Consider the following 27,520-nt stretch of genomic DNA (forward strand, 5'->3'; position numbering starts at 1 on the left):
CAAAGCCAAAGCTTGTGAAAAAAGCTTAGTATCTCTAAACGTCACCTTTTGCCCTGCTGTAATCCCCATATTGTGTAAATCAACAGACGGAACAGCAGTTTCAGCTCGTGAGGAGAACCAAGCAACCGTAGTCATGCTGTTATAACAAACCAGACTTTCTAACTCACTGAATTCAAAGCGGCTCTATGTCATATAGTCAGGGTTCATGGCATGGAGTCATGCTGCTCACAATGGGACGCTCTGTGTCCGAACACCACAGCTGACTGGCTTTCTCGCTAATGTGTGACTACGCCTTCGTGGCGAGATATCACTAGCTGACAACGACACCGTTTTGAGATCTCAGCACAGAAAAGCAACTCCATGGTGACGCCACAACAGACATGTTGAAGACAAAAGAGGCCTGACGTGATTGGAAAAGGTTGGGGAAATATCATAACCATACACAGATACAGTAGCTACTTGCAAGATGTTAGTAATACATTTCAAGGAGCCTTGGTGGATGGTCTGATCAAATCAAATAGAAGATGTTCCCCCTTTGCAAAGTATCATGGGTAACCGGGTTGGACCGGGGTAGTTTTTATAAGGTCTATAAGGTACATATTTAAGCTCACCTCGTTGACGTTAATCTTGGACTTTGCAGAAGACTCCAGGAAAGCGCAGCTGTTCCACTGGCGGGCTAGATTCTGGCCTTGTTCTTTCCCGACCACCCTCTCGTCTTCCAGATCGCACTTATTACCCACCAGGATCATCGGCACCTGGAACACAAAGGTTCTCATTACAATTACTGATCGGATCGGAAAACGAACAAGGAGCACAATTTGTCCAATAAATGAGTACGTTTTCAACCTGCCTTCCTGTAAATAAAAAAAGCTCCTAAAAGGAATTGACACCAACAGGTTGGATTTAAGACGTAATTTAAAGTAATGGCGCATTTAAAAAAGAAAACTGTCATCTTTTATTTTGTCTCTATTATTACAGACCAGCATGATGCGTGGACGCTCAAGTCCCTATTGTAACTGCATGAAACTGAGCAACCAGTACACGGTTTCAAAAACTAAATGTACAGTAATTAAACAAATATATCACCTTTTATGTTCGGCAGGAGAAAGGTCACACAGGCTTGGAACAACATGAAAGTGAGTAAATTACATTTTTGGGCAAACTATTCCTTTAAGGATACCACTAAGGTTTTAATTAAATGTTTAGGTCCGAATTATTAAAGTAAAAAGGTTAAAGAAAAGCTCAAAAGCCTGTCTTTGAAACCGGACCCCAACTGTATAGAGGTATTAAATTCAATACAATTGATATACAATAAAATATGAATTGAAATGAATATAATACAACAATTTATATTTAATTTATATTTATAAGCAAACACAGACCGGAGGTTAACTTTAGTCTAATTTGTGTGTCCTATAAATGTTGGGTTTTTTCTTGACACATATTTAATCATCCAGGTGGATGCTGCACACTGGTGGTGGTTGAGGAGACCCCCTCCCTCATACAGTGGGGCAAAGTATTTGACACTGCCGAAGTTTTCACACTTGAAAAAATAATGGAAATCTGTAATTTTCATCATAGGTACACCTCAATTGTGAGAGATCGAATGTAAGAAAAAAAGAATCACATTGTATGATTTTTAAACAATTAATTTCCATTTTATTGCATGAAGTAAGTATTTGATCACCTACCAACCAACAAAAAAATCCTGGCTCTCACAAACCTGTTAGTTTGTCTTAAAGAAGCCCTCCTGTCCTCCACTCATTACCTGTATTAATTGCACCTCTTTTAATCTCTAACCTATCCACACACTCAATCAATCAGACTCCTACCTCTCCACTATGGGCAAGACAAAATGCAAAATTGTACACCTGCACAAGGCTGGGATGGGTTACAGGACAATAGGCAAACAGCTTGGTGAGAAGGCAACAACTGTTGGCGCAATTAATAGAAAATGGAAGAAATGCAAGATGACTGTCAATCTCCCCCGTACTGGGGCTCCAGGTAAGATCTCGCCTCGTGGAGTGTCAATTATCTTGAGAAAGAGGAGGGATCATCCTAGAACTACACGGGAGGACATGGTCAATGACCTGAAGAGAGCTGGGACCGCAGTCTCAACAGTTACCATTAGTAACACACTACACCGCCATGGATTAAATTCCTGCAGCGCCCGCAAGGTCCCTCTGCTCAAGCCAGCACGTGTCCAGGCCCGTCTGAAGTTTGCCGAGGCATGAGAGAAGGTCATGTGGTCAGATGAGAACAAAATATAACTTTTTGTTATAAACTCTGCTCGCCGTGTTTGGAGGAAGAATGATGAGCACAATCCCAAGAACACAATCCCAACCTGGAAGCATGGGGGTGGAAACATCTTGCTTTGGGGGTGCTTTTCTGCAAAGGGGACAGGACGACTACATCGTATTGAAGGGAGAATGGATGGGGCCCTGTATCGCAAGATTTTGGGCAACAGCCTCTCCTACCTTCAGTAAGAGCATTGAAGATGGGTCATGGCTGGGTCTTCCAGCATGACAATGACCCCAAACACACAGCCAGGGCAACTAAGGAGTGGCCCTGTAAGAAGCATTTCAAGGTCCTGGAGTGTCCTAGCTAGTCTCCAGACCTGAACCCAATAGAAAATCTATGGAGGGAGTTGAAAATCTGTGTTGCCCAGCGACAGCCCCAAAACCTGAAACATCTGGAGAAGACCTGTATGGAGGAGTGGGTCAAAATCCCTGCTGCATTGTGTGTAAACCTGGTCAAGAACTACAGGAAACGTCTGAACTCTCTAATTGTAAACAAAAATTTCTGTACCAAAAACGTTTTATTTTTCTTTTGTTTTAAATACTTATTTAATGCAATACAACGGAAAGGAATTATTTAAAACTTGAAAAATCGGCAGTGTATCAAATACTTATTTGCCCCACTGTATGTTTGTAAAGCGCTCTGGGTGTACAGCAATACACAATAAAGCGCTATATAAATACCTCATTCATTCATTCCACTTGGCTTTACCTATTGTCTGTAAACATAATTAAAAAAAAAACATGTTGCTCTTTATTCTTGAGTGGCCACATGTTGCAACAGCTGTTGTTAACTCTTAAATGAAACTGAAGCAACAAATGTCGACAAAGGAGGAAAGAAAAGGGAATAATAAACCACACTGAGGCTTTAAACAAATTCCTCGGTATCTGTCGAGAGCTGAAAGTGTGTGGGCTTTCAACAGAACAAACAGATGTGAAACTACATGATGCTGCATTTACATTCGACGTGTATTTCTGGCCGACACTTCCAAAGTGATAAGCGCATAATGCATAAATAATAAAGCAGCTAGCTAAAGCACAACAAATAACAAACGGGCAACAAGATCAGATAAGCGTAACAACAAAACCGACTGTAGTCTCACGACTTAAATCATTCAACACCGATGAACTTCTTCACAAACAGAAAGGTCACCCTTATTGACAACAGCACACATGAGGGATCAGGGTGTGGAGTTGCGGTTTAGAGATACTGGTGCGACCATCAAATAAAAGCGTAAGAGGAAAGCAACAGGTACTGTAGAGCTGCAGAAAAAAACAAAGAGCCGTTTACGCTTACGTCATCCGTGTCTTTGACCCTCAGTATCTGTTCTCTCAGGTCCTGGAGGTCATTGAAGGTGGACTGTGCTGTTATGGAGTATACTAGTGCAAAGCCCTGGCCGTTCTTCATGTACAGGTCCCTCATGGCTGTGAATTGTTCCTGTGTGGAGAAGAAACATGTCAGACAGAAATATCCTCATATCTATGTCTAATGCTGTATTCAGACAGGGAGAAAACATCCAATCTTTGGCATTTCCGACTTCAATTGGTTTAGTTTTTTGTAGACTGGAAGCAAACACAAAACACATGAAATGAAACCAGATGCAAATCACATAAATCGGATTAAAATCTCTCTTTTTTTTAAAAAATACTTTCAACCTAAACAGTCAGTGTGGGGGTTTCATTTGAATCCCAAAATGTAATTGACGTACACAAACGGCATCATTTTTGCTCACATATGGCATTCACTATGATATTATCGAGTTTTCAAAAAGGCATACTGTACACATGAATTTGTAAATACAGTCTATGTATTCACATGATGACACGTCATCATGTGAAAATTAGTTGACGGCTGCTTTCTCGCATCCCTGGTGGTGTTCATGGACCACTAATCCAGATATGCCAGATATTAAACATACTGTATATACTATTTAAAGTATTCATAAACAGTTTTTTCAGTCCGTGGTTTTCTATGAACGCTTCACTTAGACACACACGTCCTCTTATGCACTGGGGTCAGTTCCTGTCCTTCTATGACCTAAAGCCCATGTGACCCAAATGTGTGAAGCCAATGAGGACAGAAACACACCACCGTTCAGTTTCCTGGGTCATTGGGACAAATGTTCTCCGAGGTGTTAAGCCGACGGGGAACAAAAAAAAGTGTCAAAGGTAACTTGTTTTAGTGTATGGGTGAGGAGAGGCTATAGAAGAAAAATAATGATCTCGCTCTATAGAGGACACAAGGGTGTCACACTTATTAAATGTGCAAGTGAGTGGGCATGAAAGGAGGACTTGTTGACATACACACACTCAAACCAAAGCTTTGTATGAAACAAAGCCATTTTATAATGGTAAAAATTATACATCTTTTACCAATGTTTAGTAGAGACCAAACATAAAGTAGTATTAAAGCTATCATAAAAAATAAGTTTCTAAAATCAACCATTGCAATGTATTAAATAATATAAACGCAGACGTCAAATAAAGATAGTAAGTCATTTATCGTATTATTGCATTAAAAAAAAAATTACTAAATAATAAATAACCTTTATAGTGTGTTTGGTTTTATAACATCAAATTCATCCTCAACAGCCAATAATAAACACAAACCATTTTTACAAAGGGCGTGTAATGAAACCTGTTCCTGTTGGGTAGCTTCTTCCAAGTGACTGAATGCGTGGCCATCGATATCAACATCGAAAGTTAAGGAAAGCGTTTTCACCTCCTGATTAGTTGATAATGTTATTTATTTTCCTATACTAACAGCCACGGTTATAAGTTCAGTATCATGTCCATAAGATTATGAAAACGTACTGGTGAAGTATTTTTAGGTCACAACCTCCTGATTAAGCATCAATTCAGAACTAATCTCAAACCAAATCGACCTAGTTTCAGGAGTTCATTAAGATTATCACCAAATAAAGTCAATCGTGTGAGCTAAGAGCTATAAAACAATGACGTACCCTACACTTTTATTTATTTAATTTCATTGCAAGATTTGGTTTGAATAATTCTGCAGCATTAGAGCCAAGCGACGGGAACAATTTATATACTGTAGGGACAAGTGGCCCATTTGTAGCTCTCTGACAGAGATATTGTCAGCTACTTTGGCTCGGTTTCATTTGACCGTGGCCCAGGGACATTCACATACCATCTGTCACCGCAACTCCGAGTTGTAACACAGAGGGATTGCGAAAGTGGGAATACGTCCTTATGCTCTAAGGGGTCAAAATTGCTCTCTAACATCGAGCACCTGCACAGCGTTTTTTTCTATCGCAGACGCTCGGTTCATGGAAAGTCTAACATGACTGGATCTACGAAATTCTTGGCGTGCAGGCCTACAAGTAAGACGCTACTAAAAAGACATCAAGTGATTTTTGCAGCCTTACCGTTCCGGCGGTATCCAGAATTTCCAACATACATTGCTGTCCGTCCACTTCCACTTGCTGCAAAGGATGAGAAACCGACACTCAATATAAAATGTTGTCAATGGCATCATGTAAAAACACAGCTTTAATGAAGTACTGTACGTGCATGTGGTGTTTATGAACACACTCCTCACAGTGACCCCCCACTTTCTGTGTGAATCACTCATTTAAAGGAAGCCAATAGGGGTCTAATCGCACAAAGACAACGATAGGTTGAGATTTTCCCCTTGTGACATCATTTCGACATTTAAATCACTAGCATCGTGTCCAGATATGATCATTTCCTGTTCTGGCGTGTCATATGACCTTAAGTGATACTGTAGGTGGGTGTCTTATTACACACTTATTTGCAGATGACATTTAATATTTATTTTCCAAGCAATTAATTCGATACATTTTAAGTGGTACTTGAGTGACTCAGACGATGGAGGGCAACATGGAAGCACTTCAGTTTCACCTATTTGAATATGATACGCCGTCTGTGAACACCGGTAAACCCCACCTACAGGAAGTGCCCATGAGACCCCAGCAGAAGCAGCAGTGAGGTCGGGAAGCGCTGTTTATGAAGGGACTTCCTTTCAGTATTTAAATGTAGATCATTTTTAGCCCCAGTCATTGTTTCAGGGCCTTGGACAAAGACGATTAAAATATAAACAAACATCGAACGCGGCGGTCTTAGCACAGGGTCGATCAAACATCCTACGCACACACGCTCCGTTTCGGTGACGTGCGGGTGGGGCTGCGCATATCATATATACACATCAGACAGGCAGTGCGACTGAATTGATCTGAATGATTATTGAGGCCTAAAGACAATATGAGATTACAGTGAAGGCTGAGTCAATGTCATTTATAGCAGTATTTTTCCTTAAATCACATCGACCAACTTGGCATTAGAATACAGTACGGCTTAGCCTAGCTGTGCCACATATGTAAAGCTAATACTGTACTTTTACTGTACATATGTATCCGGATAAAAGAAATAACATTATATAACATGCCATAATAGAATGTTTTTAATTATATAGTGGCTGAAAATCAAACAGCAGTGTTAACATAAATAGCCTATTATTGGATTTGTGTTTAATCATGTTGCCTTTGCTTCATAGCTTACGAAATGAATTAATCCTCTATTCATTGCTTATTAAATATTTGTCTCCTCTTTTTAATGCATTATTAGTTATAATACGATTATATGTCATTATTATTATTTCTCAGTGTGTGTAATTGTATTATTGTTGTTTTTTGCTGTTTAAAAAAGCCTCCTGTGGACAGGTTTTGATCATTTGCATGCATGTTAAACCACTCCATCAAAGCATGGGGTTTGTCATTTTGGTGTCCATGTCAAATAAAACAACAAACAAATGAACAATATCTCATGAATTTTCATTTTATAATCAATTTAAATTCAATCCACCGACTTGATATGTAAATGCAATGTACATAAAAATATGAACAAACAAGAATGTGTATGCCTCGATATGTAAATGGATGCAACAGTGTTTGTTATATTTTGGATCAGACCGACTTGTATAATGCAGAACTGGACTTGCCTTTCTGTATGAGTCTTCTATTGTGGGGTCGTACTTTTCCACAAAGATTCCTTGGACAAACTGAACAGTCTGGAGACAGAAAAGGAAGGCAGGAAGACAGAGGGGGGAAGAAACAAAGAGAGATGTCCATTTAATGTTTACGATACTCAAACATGAGCGTGGTTACATTGCACGCAATGACTTTCGCTTTCACTGGTTAGTGGGGAAATCCATTATAAAGACCTTTAAATGGCTCACCATATGCTACTGACAAGAAGTCTATGCAAAAAATACACATTTATGCATTCAATGAAAAGAAAAACAGAAACTATGATGCTCAAGTATAACGTGCACAGTAAAAAACTAATTTGACAGAATCAGTTTTTTTACAGACCTTTTACGTATAATGTGCCGGTAACACATTTCTGAGCCTTTTAGTAATAAACAATAGGCAAATCAATAAGTACATATTACCGTAATTGTACAAAGGCTTTAAAAGGTTAATAATACTTATTTATCAGCATTGCTCGTGTTTATAAAAGAACATTTTAATGTTTGATATCAAGGAAAGTTGTGACTTTTGTTTCTAAATGTTTTCACTTGAGAAACACAGAAGTAGGTGCTTACATCAAACTATAAAGGGCAAAGCAAAGCCACAGAAACGGCACTTCTCAAAGAGAGCAGGCGTAAAACCTGCGCTCGCTGGTCAAAGGCATTGCAATGTTGCTTGGAAACCGGTTACCTGGCAATTAACAAGAACTTTATATAAATAGAAAGATTTGTAGCTGAGAAACGATACGTTGGAGGTAAATTACAGGGGGTTGGAGAACGAGTCTGCAGAAACAAAGAACCGAATTAAAAAGCTCGGCTATGACCTCACAGGAAGCGCGGGGTGGGAATCAAAATCATGAGATGCAGCCCACAGGTGCAGGGGCTCTTCAGCATCTGAGGTGACCTTTGATCATTCGCTTTCATTCTCACTCCACCCACAATAGACCTCAGCCTAGATTCATTAATGAGAGCTCTGTTTGGACAAACACACGGGCATAAACGACAAAAAAGCCATTAAGATGCTGATCACCTGTAGGTGGAGGACAATCGACTGATGGGGGGACAAAAAAGATGAGAAAGAAAAATTAGGGAGGTGGTTTCAATCACGAGGTGTGAGTGAATGAGTTTGTTTGTTGCCGTACACGGGAGGCGTAGTCATGGTGAACGAGAGGTCATTTGTTTAGCTAATGCCTCTCTATTTGGTGAGAAGCAAGAGTAACGCTAAACAAACATGGGGATAGATGATGGAAGAAATAATGATCTGTGCTTGTGGGCTGCCAATAATGAGAAGCAAGTGTGATCTACTTCTCAAATCAGATTTTTATTCAAGCAAACCAGGATCAGAAACGTTCCTTGTGAGAAAATGTATGCCTGGTTGTAAATATAGGTGTGGGTCCATTTTTGACTAGTTGATAGACAGCGGAAAGAAAATAGCTTAATACATTTTAATTAAGTCCAAAAATAAAAACAAGAATCGATGCAAAGTCCCCGCAGTATGAGAAAAGTGTGTGTGTGTAATATGGTCTCTGTTGTTTCCTTGGCTTTAAAGGATGACTTACAGCCACAGCTGAATGTGGGCTGCAAGTTCACCCAGTTAAATCTTTAACATCGATCAAGCGTAGTACTGTTTCATGTCAGCAAATAATCAGTGTGTCTATAAATCATGCTAGTCGTGTTGGCAAATGCTTAACTACATGTCATCTCTACCAGACAAACATGGTCTACTTTTACTAGAGCAGGTGAAGTGTTTCCGTGTGTTGACAGTGAATTTATGTTATGATGCCGGCAACACAACCACAAAGGCTATTTTTATAAGCCGTCACTATGCATTATATTCATAATAGAGCAATCTGGTTACTCTAAGATCATCTATATTTTAAAAATTAAAAATAGACAGTCGGGTAATCGTGTCAGGCCTGATATGTTAGTGACTAATATCCATAAGCTGCTTTTCTTCTGAATCAACAGAGCATTTACAGTTGGTCTATAACATACATAACCTATGTTGTTAAGTCCCAGGCATGCAGGGGATGCTGTTGAACGCTGCGAGGAGACCTGCGTGTTTGTGTTGGATGGGTTAGGACATCAAGTCAGTAAGGCTGACCACTGCTTGTAACCCCTGGGAGGTGCTGTGTGCTGATGAAGCAGAGCTGAACTGATGTGCCCGAGACAGACCAGACCATGTGCATCACTCTGTGTGTGTGTGCGTGCGTCAGCTGGCACATATGCTATTCTATCCTGCAGCTCTGTTCCTTACTGTGTGTGCGTGCGTGCATTAGCGAGGCACTAGTGTAACCAGCCAGCTTCACACACACACACACACACACACACACACACACACACACACACACACACACACACACACACACACACTCTTACAGTAACTCAGCACAACAACCTGATGCACACACATACACAGGGCTAAAAAATATTCCCTATATGGCACGAAAGATGTGAAAAGAAGGCATATAAATTCAAAGGAGGCCACTGGTTTCAAATAGCAATAGCAAGTGAAACTGCCTTCCTGTCTTTGTTCTGCTCTCAGAAAGTAGATCAAATCCACAGCGCTGAGATCAGCACATTGTTATCCCATCAGCCACTTTGACTAAAAGATGACTTGTGAAAAGTTTTCTCTCTTGAAAACCAAAAGGCATAAATCTTGTAGATCGAGCCCTTTAATAAGATAGTCCACCCAAAACTGAAGGATGGCATTTGCTTCAAAAGGCTTAAAAGGAGCAAAACACATTAGTATATTCCGTCTCGCTCAGGCGTACAGAAGTCAGCTCTATGACACCCCCATCTCAGTGGATATCGGTCCTGCTCGCAGGCAAAAGGGATCTCTGTGTTAGGTCTGGCAGTCCATCATTACAGCACAAGCTGAGCCTGTTGCTCCTGTAAAGGCTCCCCCGACTACTTTAACTCACAGACTTGAACGGTTCAAACTAACGTCATTGTGAATGGTCCCACCATTTTGTATTGTTGTTGAGTAGTAAACAGTGCAGTTAGAGACACTCAAACACATACAGAAGGCTATTTACAGGGAGCAGACAATGACTAACCCCAGAACCAGACCACGGAAATCAAAGTCCATCTCTCAAAGTGGATATGACAGACGTCATCTTCCACCTCAGCGGCCCGTGGTCTTGGTAACACCACCGGACTATTAACGTCATCCTTATAGCTGTCTTATAAGCCACAAACACCTGACCACAGACCACTATTGTCTTATATTACTGAGCTGCAACCGAGGTGTTATTTCAACATCATTTAAAAGTAAACAATTATTATTAGAATTTCAGATGATGCCCACAATTACAAATTTAGATAAATCAAACTAAAGAGACACCGTTACTATTGGCAACCTAAGCAAGTCACGTTTTTGCTTGCGAGCGTAGGCTAGCCTTATAATAAAAATAGCTTAAAATTCAGCTATTGTTGGTAAAAATGGTCATGTTGTGCTCTTTAGAGCCTTAAAAGGGCAGTATTTGTGTTTTCTAAGGAAAATGAACTAAAAAAACACAGTGATCTGAATAGATTTGCGACTATTTATGAGTAGTCCTTTAATCCCCAGATTCTTATTTAAATATTGTAATGACTCATCTTACCAGTGACTGGTTTTGTCTCTTTATTGAACTTTAAACAGAATGTAAGAAAATGATTTGTAAAAGAATTCCAGGACACACAAAGCAACTTAAAGCTGCAATCTGTAACTTTCGCCTCTGTCGCCATCTCTGTTTGAAACATAAAACTGCAGTTATGTTAAAGTGAAATGACATCAAACAGACATTGTTTATTCTCTTAGTTTTGCAGTTAAAGTACAAGGTACGCAACACAAGACACTTCTTGTACATTTGCAGCTTTGATCAAAGTGGGTGGTCATTTTTGCAGTCTACACAGCCCCCTTACAAGACACCAGGTTGACTCCACATTTTAATGAACTGATTTTACAGACCCTCTCTCTCCTCCATCTCTGCGTGAAACAGGAGAGAGGCTTAATGTGAATGCGTTTACAACACGATTAACTCTGCGTGGGCATTTCAACCAGACCCATCCATAGTGCTCCAATTAGAGCTAATGGACAATAAAAGTCTATATGCTTTACTCTAAAAGAGTTCAGTGCCGGGAGAGAAGTGGATGGAGGCGGATGGTTCTCACACCCCATGGCACACATACAGCCAATGGGCTCTTCGTCGGGCCCTGAGGTGAGTGGGTCGGGCCATTGTGGCCGCTTTCCAATGGGGGAGCCATTTGGGTTCACTGGGGTGGAACAAACTAGGTCAAAGTGTTGTCGGCTAAATGTTTGGCATTACTAGCGTGCTAACAAGGCAAGGATGCTAAAGGAGGGGAAATTGCTAACGGTAACCTGAGTGACTAATGATATCAAATAATTCATGAGGAAACTATTCTGTTCTGCTTTTCAACTTAATGGTAAATGTGGAATTCTGTGCCCCAGCAAAATGGCGGTTTAGGATTTCATGCTAATGTTCAAGGCAAATAGGCCAAAAAGTTTCTAGAGCACTGTGCTTTGCTGTTTCGACCCACTGATTGACTACTGAATGTTACAAAACCGAAGACTATTTGTGGTTTTGCAATGCAATACGATATGCTGACTGAATGGCAAATATCAACGCTCCAAGGAGCAAATGAGCTTTACAGACGTTCTGCTGTTTTTGTGACTCAGCTATGTGATGTCAGTGCGGCTCAGAAAGGGCACGACTAACAGACCAAAGGCCAGTTTAGTTCTCACAACCTTTACCGACCTGCTCGAGGACATAGCTTCTCGAGGGACGTGTTTGACTCCTGCATGGCTGGACGGAGCAGAACAGCTCAGCTCAGCTCTTTTAGATAGGCAAAACCAGCTATGCTGCGGTTAAATGATGCATGTGGTTTATCCCCAGTATGGACTCTTGATATATAGGGAATTCATGTAGATGTCAAAAGTGCATGGTGAATATGGAAGTATGAGTGTCCAAAAACACAAAACCAATGAAAGATGCTTGAAATTGAGCCAACACAAAGAAGAATAATGATGTTACTAGATTTCCAAAGAGGGAAACTACATGTGCAGCACACAACCATGATGCTATTGCATTGCTATGGGTGTTTGGAGTGGTTTTAAGCTTGATGCAGTGGAGCAACAATAATAACTGAAAAAACACTACTAATATTTCTGGTTCAGAAAAGTGGACAGAGATGTACGACAGACATAGGAACTGCATTTACACGGAAGGCAAAGAGATTCTAGTGAAAGATACAACAACCAAACATCATTTTGTTTGTGTAAAAATGAAAAGAACATGTGGGTTGTGGGGATGATAACCACGGAGTTACTTACCAGCGCAGACTTGCCGACACCTCCTGATCCGAGGACTACTAACTTGTATTCACGCATTGTGCAGTGTGTCCGTTAACTACCTGCGGAAAGAGAGAAAGACCATTAGTCTAATTTTCTCAGGGACATGAACAATCACATACATTAACAAAGACACTAAGGGTATTTAGACATTTTGAAAGGAGGCTAGTAGCATGAAATTGCTTTCAATGTTTTTCATCTACATTCAACTCCGACGTCTCATTATTATAAATAGATCATTTGATAGTTTCTTTTGACATCGCAACTATGCATCTTCAACCACATTCACATGCTCATGCTTTTGCATTTCACACTTTATAATTAAAAAGATTGTCAATCAGCAGAAACTTAATGCTATATCGCCCACAAAGGTGTTTGGTTGAGGCTACGTGGCATTAACTCTTGCAGTATTTCCTTTTTCGCAGAAAAAGCGTAGCGGTAAACGGTGTGGGGTTGACAGATCACAGATAAATGTGACGCGCACACACACACACACACACACACACACACAAATACACACACATACAGATGTGAATTGCTCCACACCCTGTCTCTTGGGCTCTTCAGTCTCACTCACTCTCTCTTTCTTTGGCGGTCTCATGTAACTTCAAAAGCATTTCATACAAAAACAATTCAAGGGATAGTCAACCCAAAATATGAAAAGTCTGCCATTATTTACCCACCTTCGAGTTGTTCCTAATATGTATAAATTGTTTGTTCTCTGATGAACACAAAGATATTTGGAAAAATGCTTATAACCAGACAGATTTAGCTCCCCTTTGAATACCATAGTAGGAAGAAATACAGCCAAGAACTGTTTGCTGTCCTACAAGTACATTATTAAAAAAAATCCTTCTTTTGTGCTCAACAGAACAAAAAAATTATACATTAACTTGTCCTACTGTGGGAGTCAATGGGGGGGGGCAAAATCTGTCTGGTTATAAGTATTCTTCCAAATATCTTTCTCAATAAATAGGGAAACTCGAAGGCGAGTAGAAGAAAGAATTTTCATTTTGGGGTGAAGTATCCCTTTAAATAGTCAAGAATGGGGTCATTCCAAACAAAACCCATCCTCGAGTTTACATACAGCACTGTATATTTACTTACGAGTCCATAACTTAGCAATAAATGCAAACACTGGCTCCCAACTTTTCCCACATCCCACCCAAGCCTGAAACCTTTAGAGAGAATTGAGCATACTGTGGAAGGCAGGAGGCTTCAGATCCACCACGCTGGGTTTTTAGTAGGCATGACGGCCTGGAGTCTGGAGCCAGAATGACTGCGAGACTGCGCTCAGATAGAGGCGATTACCACTTACTCGCTTCTAATGCGATACACACAAAAGGCTCCGACACAAGCAACTCCTGCTTTCCCTCAAAGCAAGAGATCAGTGACAAGAGAGAAAGCCGGTGCCAGAGAACAAATCCACTGCTGTCATCTAGCGCTTTGCTTTCCATTTACATTGGCAAAGAGAAGGGGGAGAATCAGAGAAGGAGGGAGAGAGAGGATTCGTACGGAAACCAAGGGATATCAAAGTGGAAAGACGTGTTATAATTGGGAAACAATGGGCATATGTAGGGGTGATGCGTCTGACGGAACATGCCTCTGCCTCACTAGATTTACTTACTGCATGCACAGGTGGAAAGACTACGTTTTTCCAAATGTCAATTTTACCCATAGCATCTTTACTTATGATTCATAACTACATACGTTTCATTCTCAATGAGTGTAAATGGTAATAGTACAGTTGGGCTGTATATTCTTTTTTGAGATATTATGAAGACTCCAAACGGTGCTAAACGAGGAATTGAAAAATACAGATCATAATTTGCACATGATGTGCAAGGAACAATAGGATCAGAAATAGCACATAAGACGACAAGCGTAATTAAATGACCTGGTTGGAGACTTCTGACCTTTATTCACTGCAGGGACTTTGTTAATTATAATAGAGCTTGAATCATGAAGCTGAACACATTGCTCAGGAACGGCATCCGTGATGCTGTATCATGCATCAAACAAATACTGTAGGCTGTTCATGGCTGCGGTTTATGTTGCAAGCACTGTGAAAGATTGAGGTGGGTAGTCAAGCAGTTTTCGATTGTCATATATATCACAAGAGTGTGGTACATATGACAGGGTGGATTATGACAGGAAATACTATGTGATTTCTCATCCCATCCCCTTTGACACACCACGCCTCTTCTGCGCTATAAAGTCAAGCAGTAACAAGTTTGGCTCAAAATATCTCAGAGCAGTTCAGCACAGTGCATGTCGATTCAGAGACAAGTTACATCAGTCTTGTCTTTCAGAATGTGCAAATGGCTGCATTTCTAACCTAGCTATATGTCTGGAGGACACAAAAAAAAGACGTTTTGACAATGTCTTAAAGTTTAACATTTGTAATAAAAGACAGCATTCCTACTTCTTAAGCTGCAGTTACTTTTCCCCTTATATCCTGATCTCGGTTCGAAACATTTTAGGTTATTTGAGTTGAAGTCAAATAACGTCAAACAGATTTTCCCCTTTAAAATCAGTGTGAGATTAGTTTTTGACCATTGTTTTTTGTGCACTTGCTCAACCGATTTGTTTATGTAACCAAAATATTACCAAATTGCAGCTTTAAGGATAGCCGGATAACTTAAAACCCACATTTTATTTTAGTTTCTTTGACTATTCATTTGCACAAGAGTCATACATGTATGTGTGGGTGTGTGAAACTCAAAGCTGCATGTAAATGAGTTTTATGCATGTGGTTTGAAAGCCTAGTTCTCTCTGTGAAAAGAAGTATGTTTACACCCAAGTGAAATATGCTTAGTATGACCACAAACAGACTCTTTCTGCTAGTAATATTAGCTTGAAGCATGTATTCTGAACTAAACTGAAGCAAACTGAAGAGCGATGGACAAGGAAGAATGATGAAAATATGTCAAGGCCATGGCTTAAAATAACCTCCATCAGGTTATTGCTGGCAAAAGAAAGCTCATTTTTGATCTGAATGATGGCACTTCTCAGTTTTAGTCGTGTCATGTGCTCCTTTTTTTCTAAACTGGTAGTACTTAACAGATGAAGTGAAATTATAAGTATATCAGAAGTAGATGCAAAAAAAAACTCAGTGGCCTAAACAACAAAGAAAGAGTTGTGCTCTCTTTATCAACTCTTCCAACTGACTGTAAATATGGATTTCAACCAAAATATGGATGGTATAGAACTATAAATTAATCCATAGTTGCATTTATCCTTAGCACTTGTGCTGAAAGCAGCTTCAAATTTCTCTCCCTCTGGTCCTGAAAGAAGGTCAACAGGTTGAGAAGGCCTGAAACAATCACAATAAAAGAGAATTCAGTGGCGAGTTGTAACAGGATTCTGCCTGCAAGCAAGATGCTTAAACACGGTGTTGAGCCTTTCAAGCCATTGAAAAGGTATATAGGACAAGTATAACCTTTTGACTTCACACAAACTCGATGAAAAACAAAGAGCACACATGTAGCCTGATGCCCCAAATGACCTGTTAAATAAAGAAGAGGGTCGGGTGACCAAAGGAACACCTGGATTATTTTAGATCTGACCTGTTTGGAGACCAGCATACCATGTAATGAGTCTGATAACCAGGTTTGTGGCTACAACGTAGGCCTGGACACCATTTTAATGAAGTCACATAAGGAATATAACATAGAAGACCATAGTGGGCCACTATTTGTCACAGGACCGTATAACAACAAACAGTGATGTTCCTTCTGAGCAACGCTTCCTTGATAAATTAACCAACTGGGCACATCCAAACACAACTTTATCACCAAGAAAGAGATTAAGTGATAAAATTATAATGCTGTATTATACCACTATGTTATGATTATAGTATTAAAATTTATGTACGATGTGTGTATGTGTTTACAAGTACACTGCATAATATCTTGCAGTCTGACAAACTTTGAAAATATTTCGCATTTCACTTTTCACTTCATCTCAGATTATTTCACCAAAAGATTTCCATTTTTATTTATCACTAGCATACAAGATATTATTAAAAGCTTTACAAACCTGTCAAAGCAAAATTACGAAAGTCTCTTTTTTAAACATCAGTGTTTAGCAGAGAATTTGGCTTACGTGACCAATTTATTTGGTGTCACACTTCACTTATCGTAAACATGCCCAGTCCCGTTAGACTAGCCTGGCAAAGAAGCCTATCAGCATCAGAGCGCATGATGACTGAAAACCAGATCACCGTCCAACTGCAAGGGGACATCAAGGCACACTGCAGAAAACAACAATGTACAACAAAAGAGGAGAGCTGGTAAAATATTGTGGCTATTAATCTATGCCGGGTGCCACCTGTTTGCCTGTGAAAAATGTACCAAAACCAATACTCTAACAAGATATTTTACACATTTCATGACATTTGAGTCTCTTCAGGGAGAAACATACTGTATTATGAAAATTATTATGATGACTCATCCTGCACTAGACATTAAATGAATGAGACTGTCCGTCCCTCAATAGCACCTACCACTGACCACCAAGCATATCATAATTCACAATGATATATCACAAAAGACTATTCCTCATTTAAAAATGAACTAAACTCATTTGAGGTCCTTCACCCAAACTAAAAATAAAACAGAAAAGGGAAATAAAACTGCTTGTTAAACCATTTTTTCAAACGGGTCAGTAAAGACAAACCTTTAAGAGAAGGGTAATGTCACTGTCACATGATACTGCTTACATTAACCACACTAGAGTCAAGAGATGAACCATTTCACAACATTAAGGAAAACTTAAGTGCTTATTCCTGTAGGAAGTTCAAAGGTCAAAGAGCTAATGAAGCAGATTGCAATCTAGAAAGTGACTAACAAACATGAGAAACGCAACACGGCTTTCTTCTCAGTAAAGATTAAGTATTTTAACCTGAGGTAGTTCTAGGCGTGAACGTGAACTGACAGCCTATAGACACCAGAAGTCAGCGAGAATGAAATATCTTACTGCAGCTGTAGAAAGACAGTAAGAATCAGAGTGAAGCCGCAGTGAAGGTTGTGAAAGTGAGGCTGAACAGCGCGGGGATGTGGGGGGAAGAGGAGGTTTGTGTTCTCACGTTTCAAACCTCAAAGAGTTTTCCATCTCGGCCAAATTCATTTCGGCATGTGAGCACAGAGATGGAAAAAGTCGCAGCGAGCCAGATGTAATCGTTTGAGAGTCTGGAGACTGGAGAAAGGGTAACACTTGAGTATTCATGCACATACATCTACAAGTGCAAAGGACACAATCTAATCTAATAGTCCACAAGCAATAGTCAGTCAAATCGTGCTGGTTTTTACACTATGACTGATGGTTGAAACCAAATCCAATTCTGTGAAAAATGCAGAAGGCAACAACAAAGTGTAATTGCAGTTTTTGTTGGTGGCTGTGTTCCAAGTTCCAACCCATTAGTGCAAAAAATGTCTTCCATGTTGATCAGAGGTTTGTCTTAACCATCTACTACCATGTCAAGGAAAAAAGGACTATTCTTTTTAAGGGATAAATGCACATGTATTTCATTACTAAAATGATCCAATAATGAGAACACATTTCATGAGAATATATTGTCTTTTTTTTAAGGTATTAACAAAAACGAAATTGACGACTGCATATATTTTATCAAATTGTTTTACTCAAAATTGACCTTTTTACAAACCTGTGAGGACACACACGTTCAATACTCATCATCAGCATTGTGAATCCTCCACAGCACATGTACGTTTATAAAACTATGCTTTGGTTTAGATGACCTTTGCATCAAATAAAAAATAGTTAATGTTAATGCGAGGGTGTTTCTTATACAGCGACTATGGAAGTTACTGTAAATTTGACATCATTCTCTCTTTTGACTGCCATCATCAGTCTCTATTTTTAAAACTATAATGACTCCCGCTGCCGAGAAACCAGGAAACGTGACAAAGGTCCATTTCACTCAACTGGCTCTACCCACAATGAAATCTCTTTGGGCCAAAATTCGATGTCGCTGCACATGTAAAAATACAATTTGTAGGGCTGTTAAACGATTAATCGTGATTATTCGCATTCAGAACAAAAGCTTTTGATTACACAATATATGTCTGTGTACTGTGCATACTTATTTTATAATTATAAACATACATGTATCATCATCAAATATTAAGTATTTGATTTATCTTCTAAACTATTGGCAAATATAAATAATGTTAAATTGTTATATTTTATATTGTTCTTAAATATATACAAGTATGTTTTTTCTAAATACAAAATGAATATGCATAATACACACACACACACACACACACACACATATATACAATTATCCTGGATGTGATTAATCGCGATAAATCGTTTGACAGCCCTAAAAATTTGTCATGTCACTACTGTTAAGGACACTGTTACACGTTTTCCCATGGACGTGTGAAATATTCAAAGCTGCATTACAAATGTTTATCGTAATGTCGTTCAAAAATTTTCGCCAATGTAAATCTGTTTCGCAACATTTGTTACACAATGCTGAGTGATGCAGCAGTCTTTGCACAGCAGACACGCTAACACACACATAATGATTCACCACACAGCTTTCTACAAACCTCAACACTCAAAAGATAGAAAATCACTTGGGACGGAGCAGAGATAAAATATATTGGTGAATCTCTGGCATCATTGAAAATGATGACATAATACACAAAAGCAGCCCAACAGTGGCTAAAGCAGGATTCAGCAATAGAGTCAGACCTCAGGCCAAGCATAATAACACCCTGAAATGCCATCAACCCTGATCCCGAATCAATAATGCCCTGGCCCTCTCTTTCTGCCCGTGCATCAGCAGCTCAGGTTAGTCCATTTTTATCCGCACCGCTGTTCCATTTTTGTCCGACTTCTCATACTGTGCCATCACGAGCAATTAACCCCCTCGCTGGCTCTTGTAAAGGATTACAGAATGCCTCTATAATGAAAGCCGGGCAACCCCAGCTGTTCAATTAACACAGCTGCTTCACCCCAGGTGTGATGGCACGGTCTCTGGAGTACACTAGAAATCACTGTCATCGGGCAGAAAGAAGGGTCTCGTATTAATGTGACAGGCAGTTTTAAAACCCATTCATAAGGGCGGGAGGAGGAAATGACATCACGTTGCCAGAAAAGATGCTGTTGAATTGGCAGCGTTGGCTGTAAGTGCGACAATTAAGTCCAACAATCCAAGGCTGTATCAATCACCTACAAAGGCCATTCTCTGATTTGTGGTTTTGCTTAAGCCGAGGTCCTGACCTCTGTGGTCCCTAATGCGTATCTAGGTGCAACATAAACCAAACTCTTTGGAACTAAATGGCGGATGGATCAAGCTGGTGTCAGGGTGAGATATTACACTCGGCTCATTTAGACAGAAACAGATGGCTCAAGACTACAAGGTCTGGGGAGTTTTAATGACCCGTGGGCCCATCACCCCAACCGGTCGTACCCTGGACGCACCTCAACCTCTCGTCTATCGTTTGTCATTCCAAGCTAAAGCTACAGAGATCCTGGCATAGTTCCCTGAACCGGAGAAAGACCAGGAATGTGCATGTTCCATAAATCATACGCAAAGACAAGAGCGTCTCTGACACAGGGAAGACTAATTTGATGTGACATTCAAAAAGGTCATAACACCAACAAAGATTTAACCGTCAGAGGTTGCTGTAAAGATGTAGCCGATAACCAATATCATTCAGCTGAATTGATGCTACTGGATAAAAAGCTTTAATTGTTTTGCAATGAATAACCAATGAGAGCTAAACAGAATGCAAATCTTCCAATTTGTTGCTGCAAATCTCCATCAGTGTGAACGTTCCAAAGGATTAAAAATAGATGTGCACACAGCATTTTAATACGTCTAGTAGTGAGCCATCCCATGAGTCCTCAGACTGCGTCCGTGGATAATCATTCTGATTAAGACACCAACACTTTATTGTTTGCGGACAGATGATTGAACAAACTGAGCTGGAACTTGAAGTCAGACCCGGTGGCAAATCCATACCCTGCATATCTGGACGCATGCAGCGAAATACTCGGAGTTAGTAATAATGAGTGTTCATCTCTGCATAAACGCCAGGGGTTCTCGCATTCAAGAATCATTATATCGAGTCACGGGGAGACAGCATAGCTTTTAGTTTGAATAGATTGGATGTTAAATGACATTAAAAGGAGCACTTAAAAAGTTTTACAGAACGTCATTTTGATCCAAAAGTAACAAGTTATTGTTTTTGCATTTTTATTGCCTTGGTGCTGATAGCTACCATTATTCAAACAGCAACTGCCAACAAATTGCACACCTCTGATGGGAGAATGATCCACTATAGGCAAAAAAAACCCCACACACACACATTAATCCAAAACGGCCTGTAACAGAAAGCAATGAATCCCATTAACTTAAGTGTGATCAATTGATGCTATATAGACAGATGACGGAGTAGCAACCACATGCAGACCAAGACATGCTGTTAATGGTTTTTTATCCAATGCATGTCTGTGTATTTTTTTTAAGGCTGGGCCATAAATCTTTTAGTTATGGATATAAAATTAAATTCGCAGATTTATTTGCTGTTGCTTAATTTTATGACTATGAAAGTCTCTGATAGACCTTCCTAAAGCAAAAATGCAGATACTGCAGATGTAACATTTCGTCAAATGTCAGTTTCAATAGATATATTATGGACAAAATAACATATTTAACATGGTCAATGTTAATCTATAAAAATTTTATTAATTATCAATTGTATCAGAAAGAAATCTGTGTGTACATACCGTAATATTTTATTTTATAATATTGTTAACATTTATTTATTAACGCATTTGGCAGACACTTTTATCCGAAGTGATTTATCTTCGAGTGCATTAAATCTGTCCCTTTCATCAGCATGTGTGCACTTTGCTGCCAACGCAAAGCTCAACCGAGTTACAGCAAAAACAACATTGTTACAAATAAAAATATTCTGCGATTCTTTACGAAAGCTTTTAAATAGACTTAAATAGAAATTACTGTTCTTCTTAGCTTGCAGAAAAAGAACATCCAACATAATAATGAGCTAATAACAAACAAACAAAAAGAGAAGACGGTGTGCCAAAGAGATGAAATGTATTTGGTCTTGGCTGCAGAGATAAAACCTCCCACACGATAAAAGTCACAGTATCCACAAAGCTCAAATAACAAATCTACACCAAGTCCATGCCTGGAGAAAATATAATAGCTTTTCAAATCTTCAGTTACTATGATACACTCCAAAATGTCCGATCATGTCTTTCAATCCTGTGCAATGTGAGCACATCATTCCTGCATAGTTCTATTAAAGCAGAGCAGAACAATACCTAAGAGAGCTGCGTATCTTCTCTCTGTTGCATCTGGAATGCGGCTGTTTATAAAAGGCTGTTCGGTCAGCCCGCTATCTTGTGTCAAATGTCCCTGCGCCTGAAGCGGAAGAGCAGGGTAGAAATGGAATTCTGGGCAGTTTCACGTTGGAATGTGGAGGATCTCTTTTGTCCTACACTGGATCTCCATGAGCAGTCATTCAGAGAGGCGTAGTAAGACAGCCCCCCAGGGGATCCCCCCCACAAACGTGAGCTTAGGCGTTGCCCGTTTCGGCCTAAGAAAGCTGTGAAAAACTCCTGAATGATCAGGGTGTTTTTCGGTCACACCAGAAATACATAGGGAGAGCGGAAAGGCCTTGATTGTTGAGAAAGAGTGTTGAGAAATGCTTCTAAATCTGAAAATGTAAAGTCTTGTTGCGAAAACAATTAAACTCATTTCCCTGTGAAGATTGAATGTTTAAATAAAGTAAGAGAAAGATTTACAAAATAAAGAGAAGGAACTTTACTAAAGCTGTAGAATTTAACATTTTCCCCAGCTTTATAAGGTCATTCCTGGCATGTGTCAATAGAACGTTTATATAGATTCTGAATTCATGCCAAACTTTACCGCAGAAACTAAATTCTAATGAAACATAAAACAAAAAAGGTTTTGTACGTATTTACTACTTTGCATAGTTAAGTTAGTAAGTAATGGTTTGCGTAATGCAAACAGATCTACTAAACAAAATTTTGTACGGAAATGGTAGTGACATCATTAATGGAAGAGTTGACCCAAAAATGTGATATTCAAACTTATCAGCATGAGTCGAAGCATCAACAGTACTGATAAGGATACAGATAACTTTAAGGCAAAAGAACTCTAGGTTTTCGCTGTATACAGTTTCTGAATTGAATATGATCTTTTGGAAAACTTGTTTATATTTGAAAAAAGTTTCCCCAAAATGAATTATTACACTGAAAATTCGTCATTCACGACAATAAAGCACAAGCCTTAAAACGCTACAGATTTCTGCCTTGAGGAATTTGCGCATTACATTTCTGGCCCCTTCTTTACGGCCCCTAACCAAAAGCATGGGGTGGCCAGATGTGACAGCCCAATCACAAACTATACAGAATTGACTAACAGTCCTCACAACCACATGCAGAAGAACAAAACGAAGGTAGTGGTTTGGCGCAAGTCACTGAATACACACACACACACACTCACACTCACAATGAACGAGAGCATGAGGAAAGCAGCAGCTGGACAGAGGTCGATTTGAGGCCTTCATCCGAGTCTGACAGGAGAAGTTGCTCTGACGTTTTTTGACATAGACGAGGGGGGCCAGGAAGTTCTTGCTGGTTGTGATTAGGCAGCAGGCCCTTCCATCTCCTAGGCTTCCCTGCAGCGACGGAAACCAGATAGCTGAGCATAATAAACCACAAGCTGCGCCCACTCAGAAATGAGGGGCGGCACCGTGCAACTGCTGTCTTGTGTCTTTATAAGGAAACTGACGGTCTCCGATGTGTGATGTCGGCAGGCTGAACCCGCAGCTCACGTCAGATAAAGCATCTGCTATCAACAGACAGCCAGTGTGGTTTCAAATAATTTGTAGAGGTGCACCAGGTTGCCCACCAGGCATTTTTCTCACGTCAAGGTTTCCTGCGCCAAAAACTGCTATAATAATTTAGTTTCACATTACCATTTTAAACATTTTCTCTGACCCCTGGAATTGAACCTAACCAAAAAAGAATTGTCTGTCATCATTTCCTCTCCCTTGAGGTCCAGCTTTGTGGAATGAACTAAAATTGTATGCACTATTCACAGAAAAGCCCCGTCAAATTGAAGTTGTACTTTCGTTCAAATAAATGAATATCATCAATTTTATATTAAAATGTCGACTTAAAATGCTGAAGGTCCATGAGGCGCATACAATCATCATTAAAGTAATGCAAAAGAGTTTAAAGAGGTTAATGTCTTCTGAAGCTAAATGAGAGGTTTGTGAGAGAAAGATTTAAATTTAGATCTTATACAAAATATTAAACAAAGCCGAACCTATTCAGCGATATTAAAACCAAACAAGTTTTACAAGAAATGCGGTACACACATCAGTGACGCAAGAGTTACCCGTGCAGTTGACTATCACACACAGCCTGCACTGGTGGCGGGTCACATTCTGCTTGTCTTTCCACATGAAATAACAACTAGAAAACATTCCAAATTTGCAGGTCGCACATGCGCAAGTACTTGTAAAAAAAAAACATCGCTGTCAGGAGCCCTGTGATTAGTTTGGTATCATATATAATTCATATAGGTTTGAAATGACAAAGAGTGCGAAAATGACATTTTTGGGTGAACTATCCCAATAAGCTCCAAACTTATTTTCTCTCACCTACCGTTTCACTTACGAAGACCTTTTCTGAATGTTTTCAGTAGTTTAAATGGAATGCGTGAGTAAGAGAACAAACCTTTCACTGTAATAATAAGCGTACGTCTACAATTACCTCAAATGTAATTGTAAAAATAGTTGTAATGCCTCAAAAGATTAAGCAAAATGCTGTTTTCCATTTAATGCCGCCCTTAAAGGTCCAGTCACTAATATCTAGCGGCAAGGTTGCAAATTGCAACCAACCGCTCGCTCCACCCCTCCCTATCGAAACACTACGACGGCTGACAGAACATGGCGAATTACATGCAAGGGGACCCGCGGTGTATGTAGATAGAAATAGCTCATTCCAAGGTAATAAAGCCATAACGCCATAATTGTGCAAGTTCTTTATACATCTCTGAAGACACAGCAATGTATTTTATATTGCATTTCTATCAATAGATCATCTCCAAAATTACACACTGGACCTTTAAATTCCTCGGCAGGAGCAACATAATAGTCTGCGGCGCTTGGGTTACGAATGAAATTGACACAGTAGTGAGAAAATTGGGGGAAGTTAGAGTGTGGTTATTGTGTTTATTTTTTCCATTCCAGGATGCGAGAGCAGATCTATGACTCTTTACCTCACCAGCAGCTCCTGGCTGCACGCCAGCCAATCAAACCCACTGTGACATGTGACAAAGAAATGAGGAATGCAGTGATAAAACAAGGGTACCCTTGCCTAACTGACAATGCTTGGTGTGCAAAAACAAATGCTTTCTGAAGAAATTTTCAATATGCGTGCGTGACGGTGAGTGCCAAACATAGCAGTGCATGTGCATGCATGACTCCCGCAGGTGATGTCATGCGTGTAGACATGACTGCACATGTGAATGGTGCTGATTCACTGCCAGCAACACTCGGTTCTTTACATAAGAAAGCTCTGGCGAACACGGATCACTCGTAAACTTTTGGACCTGTAGTCTAGTAATCGGACACTGCTCAGAAATGAGATAAGCTCTGCAAGTGATACTCAACTGGTGGGCTGGCACACTTTGCAAGCTCACACCATCGAGATCAGTGCGTGATAGGAACACGAATAAGGCTTAATGGTGTGCGTTTATGTGTTGGTAGACGGTAGATAAAGAGTGCGAGATCATGTTGATGAGTTGGGCCTTAAATTAGACTGTTATTGTCAAAATGAAATATTCTGGATAGTGGAAGGTCATTAGCTTACATATCTTAATGTAAATCAAATGCAATGCAAGTCGCTTTAGATAAAAGCGTCTACCGAATGCATAAATGTAAATTGTCGGGCTCCAAAGATGTCAAATGTTTAATTGTATGGAAAAGAGCTGAATTACTAAAGTATGAAAATAGGGTTAAGAGTGGCATGAGGTTTAATAAACAAAGACAAATGTTTCATGTTAAGGTGCACTATTACGCTGAAGGCTTTGTGTTCTGAAGATCCCAACAACCTGCCATGGGCTGTTTATTAATATTTTTATCAGCATTTTCACTGACTAACACTATCGAATCCCTAGACACATCCCGTTGGAGACGTCAGATATCTAAGAGCTTGTGTGAGAATCAAGCAGTACAAGCGTATCACTGGACGAACGTTTTTGAATAAGCTCACAAACAGAGCTGATCTCATGGGCATTCGTCGCCATTTTAATAGGTGCCCAAGTCAAATGAAGTTTTACAGATTGAACCACACATTTATATGCAGTTTCTTTTCCAAAAGAGTTCATCCAAGTAGATGTTACAATCTGCTTAAATAACCGTTTGTTGAGATTATTTTCCTAAAAATGTGTACATCCGTATTTATGTTCTATTTGTTTAATTTACCTGTACTGTTGAGAATGTATATATTTTTAAGTTAATTTAATTCAGTAATGCAAAGATGTTACTGTTATTTAAGTTTATAACATTTTATTTTAATTTGAAAACTTTGTGCAATTCTAGTTCTTGTTGCTAGTTTGATGGCCGATAACGATAACCAATAATTCTTCAACATTGGAACCAATATATTATCTAAAAATTAAAGATCACATATCACATGCAGTTTCTGCCAATCTCATACCTTGAGTGCCTATACAGTAGTATTGCATACATCAGAACTTCGAAGAGTTTTTAGCTTACACAGGTGTACGGTTATTTCCGGAAAAACACGAGCTGCTAGAGGTGGGACTAGAGGGGAAAGTGGGATGGAAGTACAGCGCAAGTAAGCAACACATCATCATATTAATACCTCTTTTTTACATTTTGCACGTCCACGACGATTGCCAACAAACACAGACGTATGACTTCGTCTGACTTTCTGCATGCAGTTCACATTGTCTGGCATCTTTTAGCGTTGGTCCACGCCATCTATCAGTTACAATCTCCAAATTCAGTGTTATATCCACAGTTTATATAACACCCATCACTGAAATTCTGTGAACAAACAAACATACCTCAAACTTCTTTCCCTATCGCAAGAGTAGGCTTCAGGTCCACAGCTCTCACCAGACAATCTTTATGGTAGGTGGGTCTCGTGTCTGATTCAAACAATATACTTTTGTTCCTATAATTTACACATTCATAAATACCATATTTACATACAATAATGTTTTGCTATGTTTAGCAGTTAGTGAATGATCACGACAGAAAGATGGGACTGTGCTGATTTTTAACTGTGGCTAAACTTCTCCAGCTGGACGCTGCTCAGAGGAAATCATTTACGATTTATCGGATGTGCATCCCTAAATAAAACTATTGTGAAGCTCCTCCTCTATCCCCATCCCTAATTCTAGCAGCACTGTTGAAAGAAAACCTTATTAAAAGATCCAAATTAGTATTTAAGAAAACATACACTTTAGCCACGTCGTAAAATAGTTAGAAATTCCCATTAGATTTTTTTGCAAAAAACTCTCCAAATAAACCGCAAGTACTCACATGACAGGATTTGTAATATTACAGATAAAATCCACACCAACTCCATTTCAGCCACTTCTGAACCCACAGATCACACCCACCCAATCTCGTAACACACACAGACCCTGCCCACACAATCACAAAACATCTCAGAAGAGTGACATTCTGCCGTGACATTTGCTGGGCTCTGATGATCTCCTACTGTGAAAGATGATGAAAAGAGGCAGAATAATAGGTTTGATCTTAGATTTTATGATTTTTA

The 27,520-nt window shown here is 39.6% G+C and overlaps 1 protein-coding gene across 2 annotated transcripts in view; it reads right to left on the reverse strand.

Annotated features, from left to right (window-relative positions):
* rap1b (RAP1B, member of RAS oncogene family) overlaps window positions 1–27,520 on the reverse strand; it is a 39,431-nt gene that overhangs the window by 3,800 nt on the left and 8,111 nt on the right. For both annotated transcript variants that reach the window (XM_079454648.1, XM_079454649.1), the window contains exons 2-6: window positions 12,644–12,723; window positions 7,279–7,347; window positions 5,687–5,743; window positions 3,595–3,735; window positions 612–755 (exon numbers count right to left, since the gene is read on the reverse strand). In XM_079454648.1, the coding sequence (XP_079310774.1) occupies window positions 612–755; window positions 3,595–3,735; window positions 5,687–5,743; window positions 7,279–7,347; window positions 12,644–12,700 (468 nt within the window). In that variant the 5' untranslated portion in view covers window positions 12,701–12,723. The remainder of the gene's footprint in view (window positions 1–611; window positions 756–3,594; window positions 3,736–5,686; window positions 5,744–7,278; window positions 7,348–12,643; window positions 12,724–27,520) is intronic.

Source organism: Barbatula barbatula (assembly GCF_947034865.1).
Source record: "Barbatula barbatula genome assembly, chromosome: 4".
Classification (NCBI taxonomy): domain Eukaryota; kingdom Metazoa; phylum Chordata; class Actinopteri; order Cypriniformes; family Nemacheilidae; genus Barbatula; species Barbatula barbatula.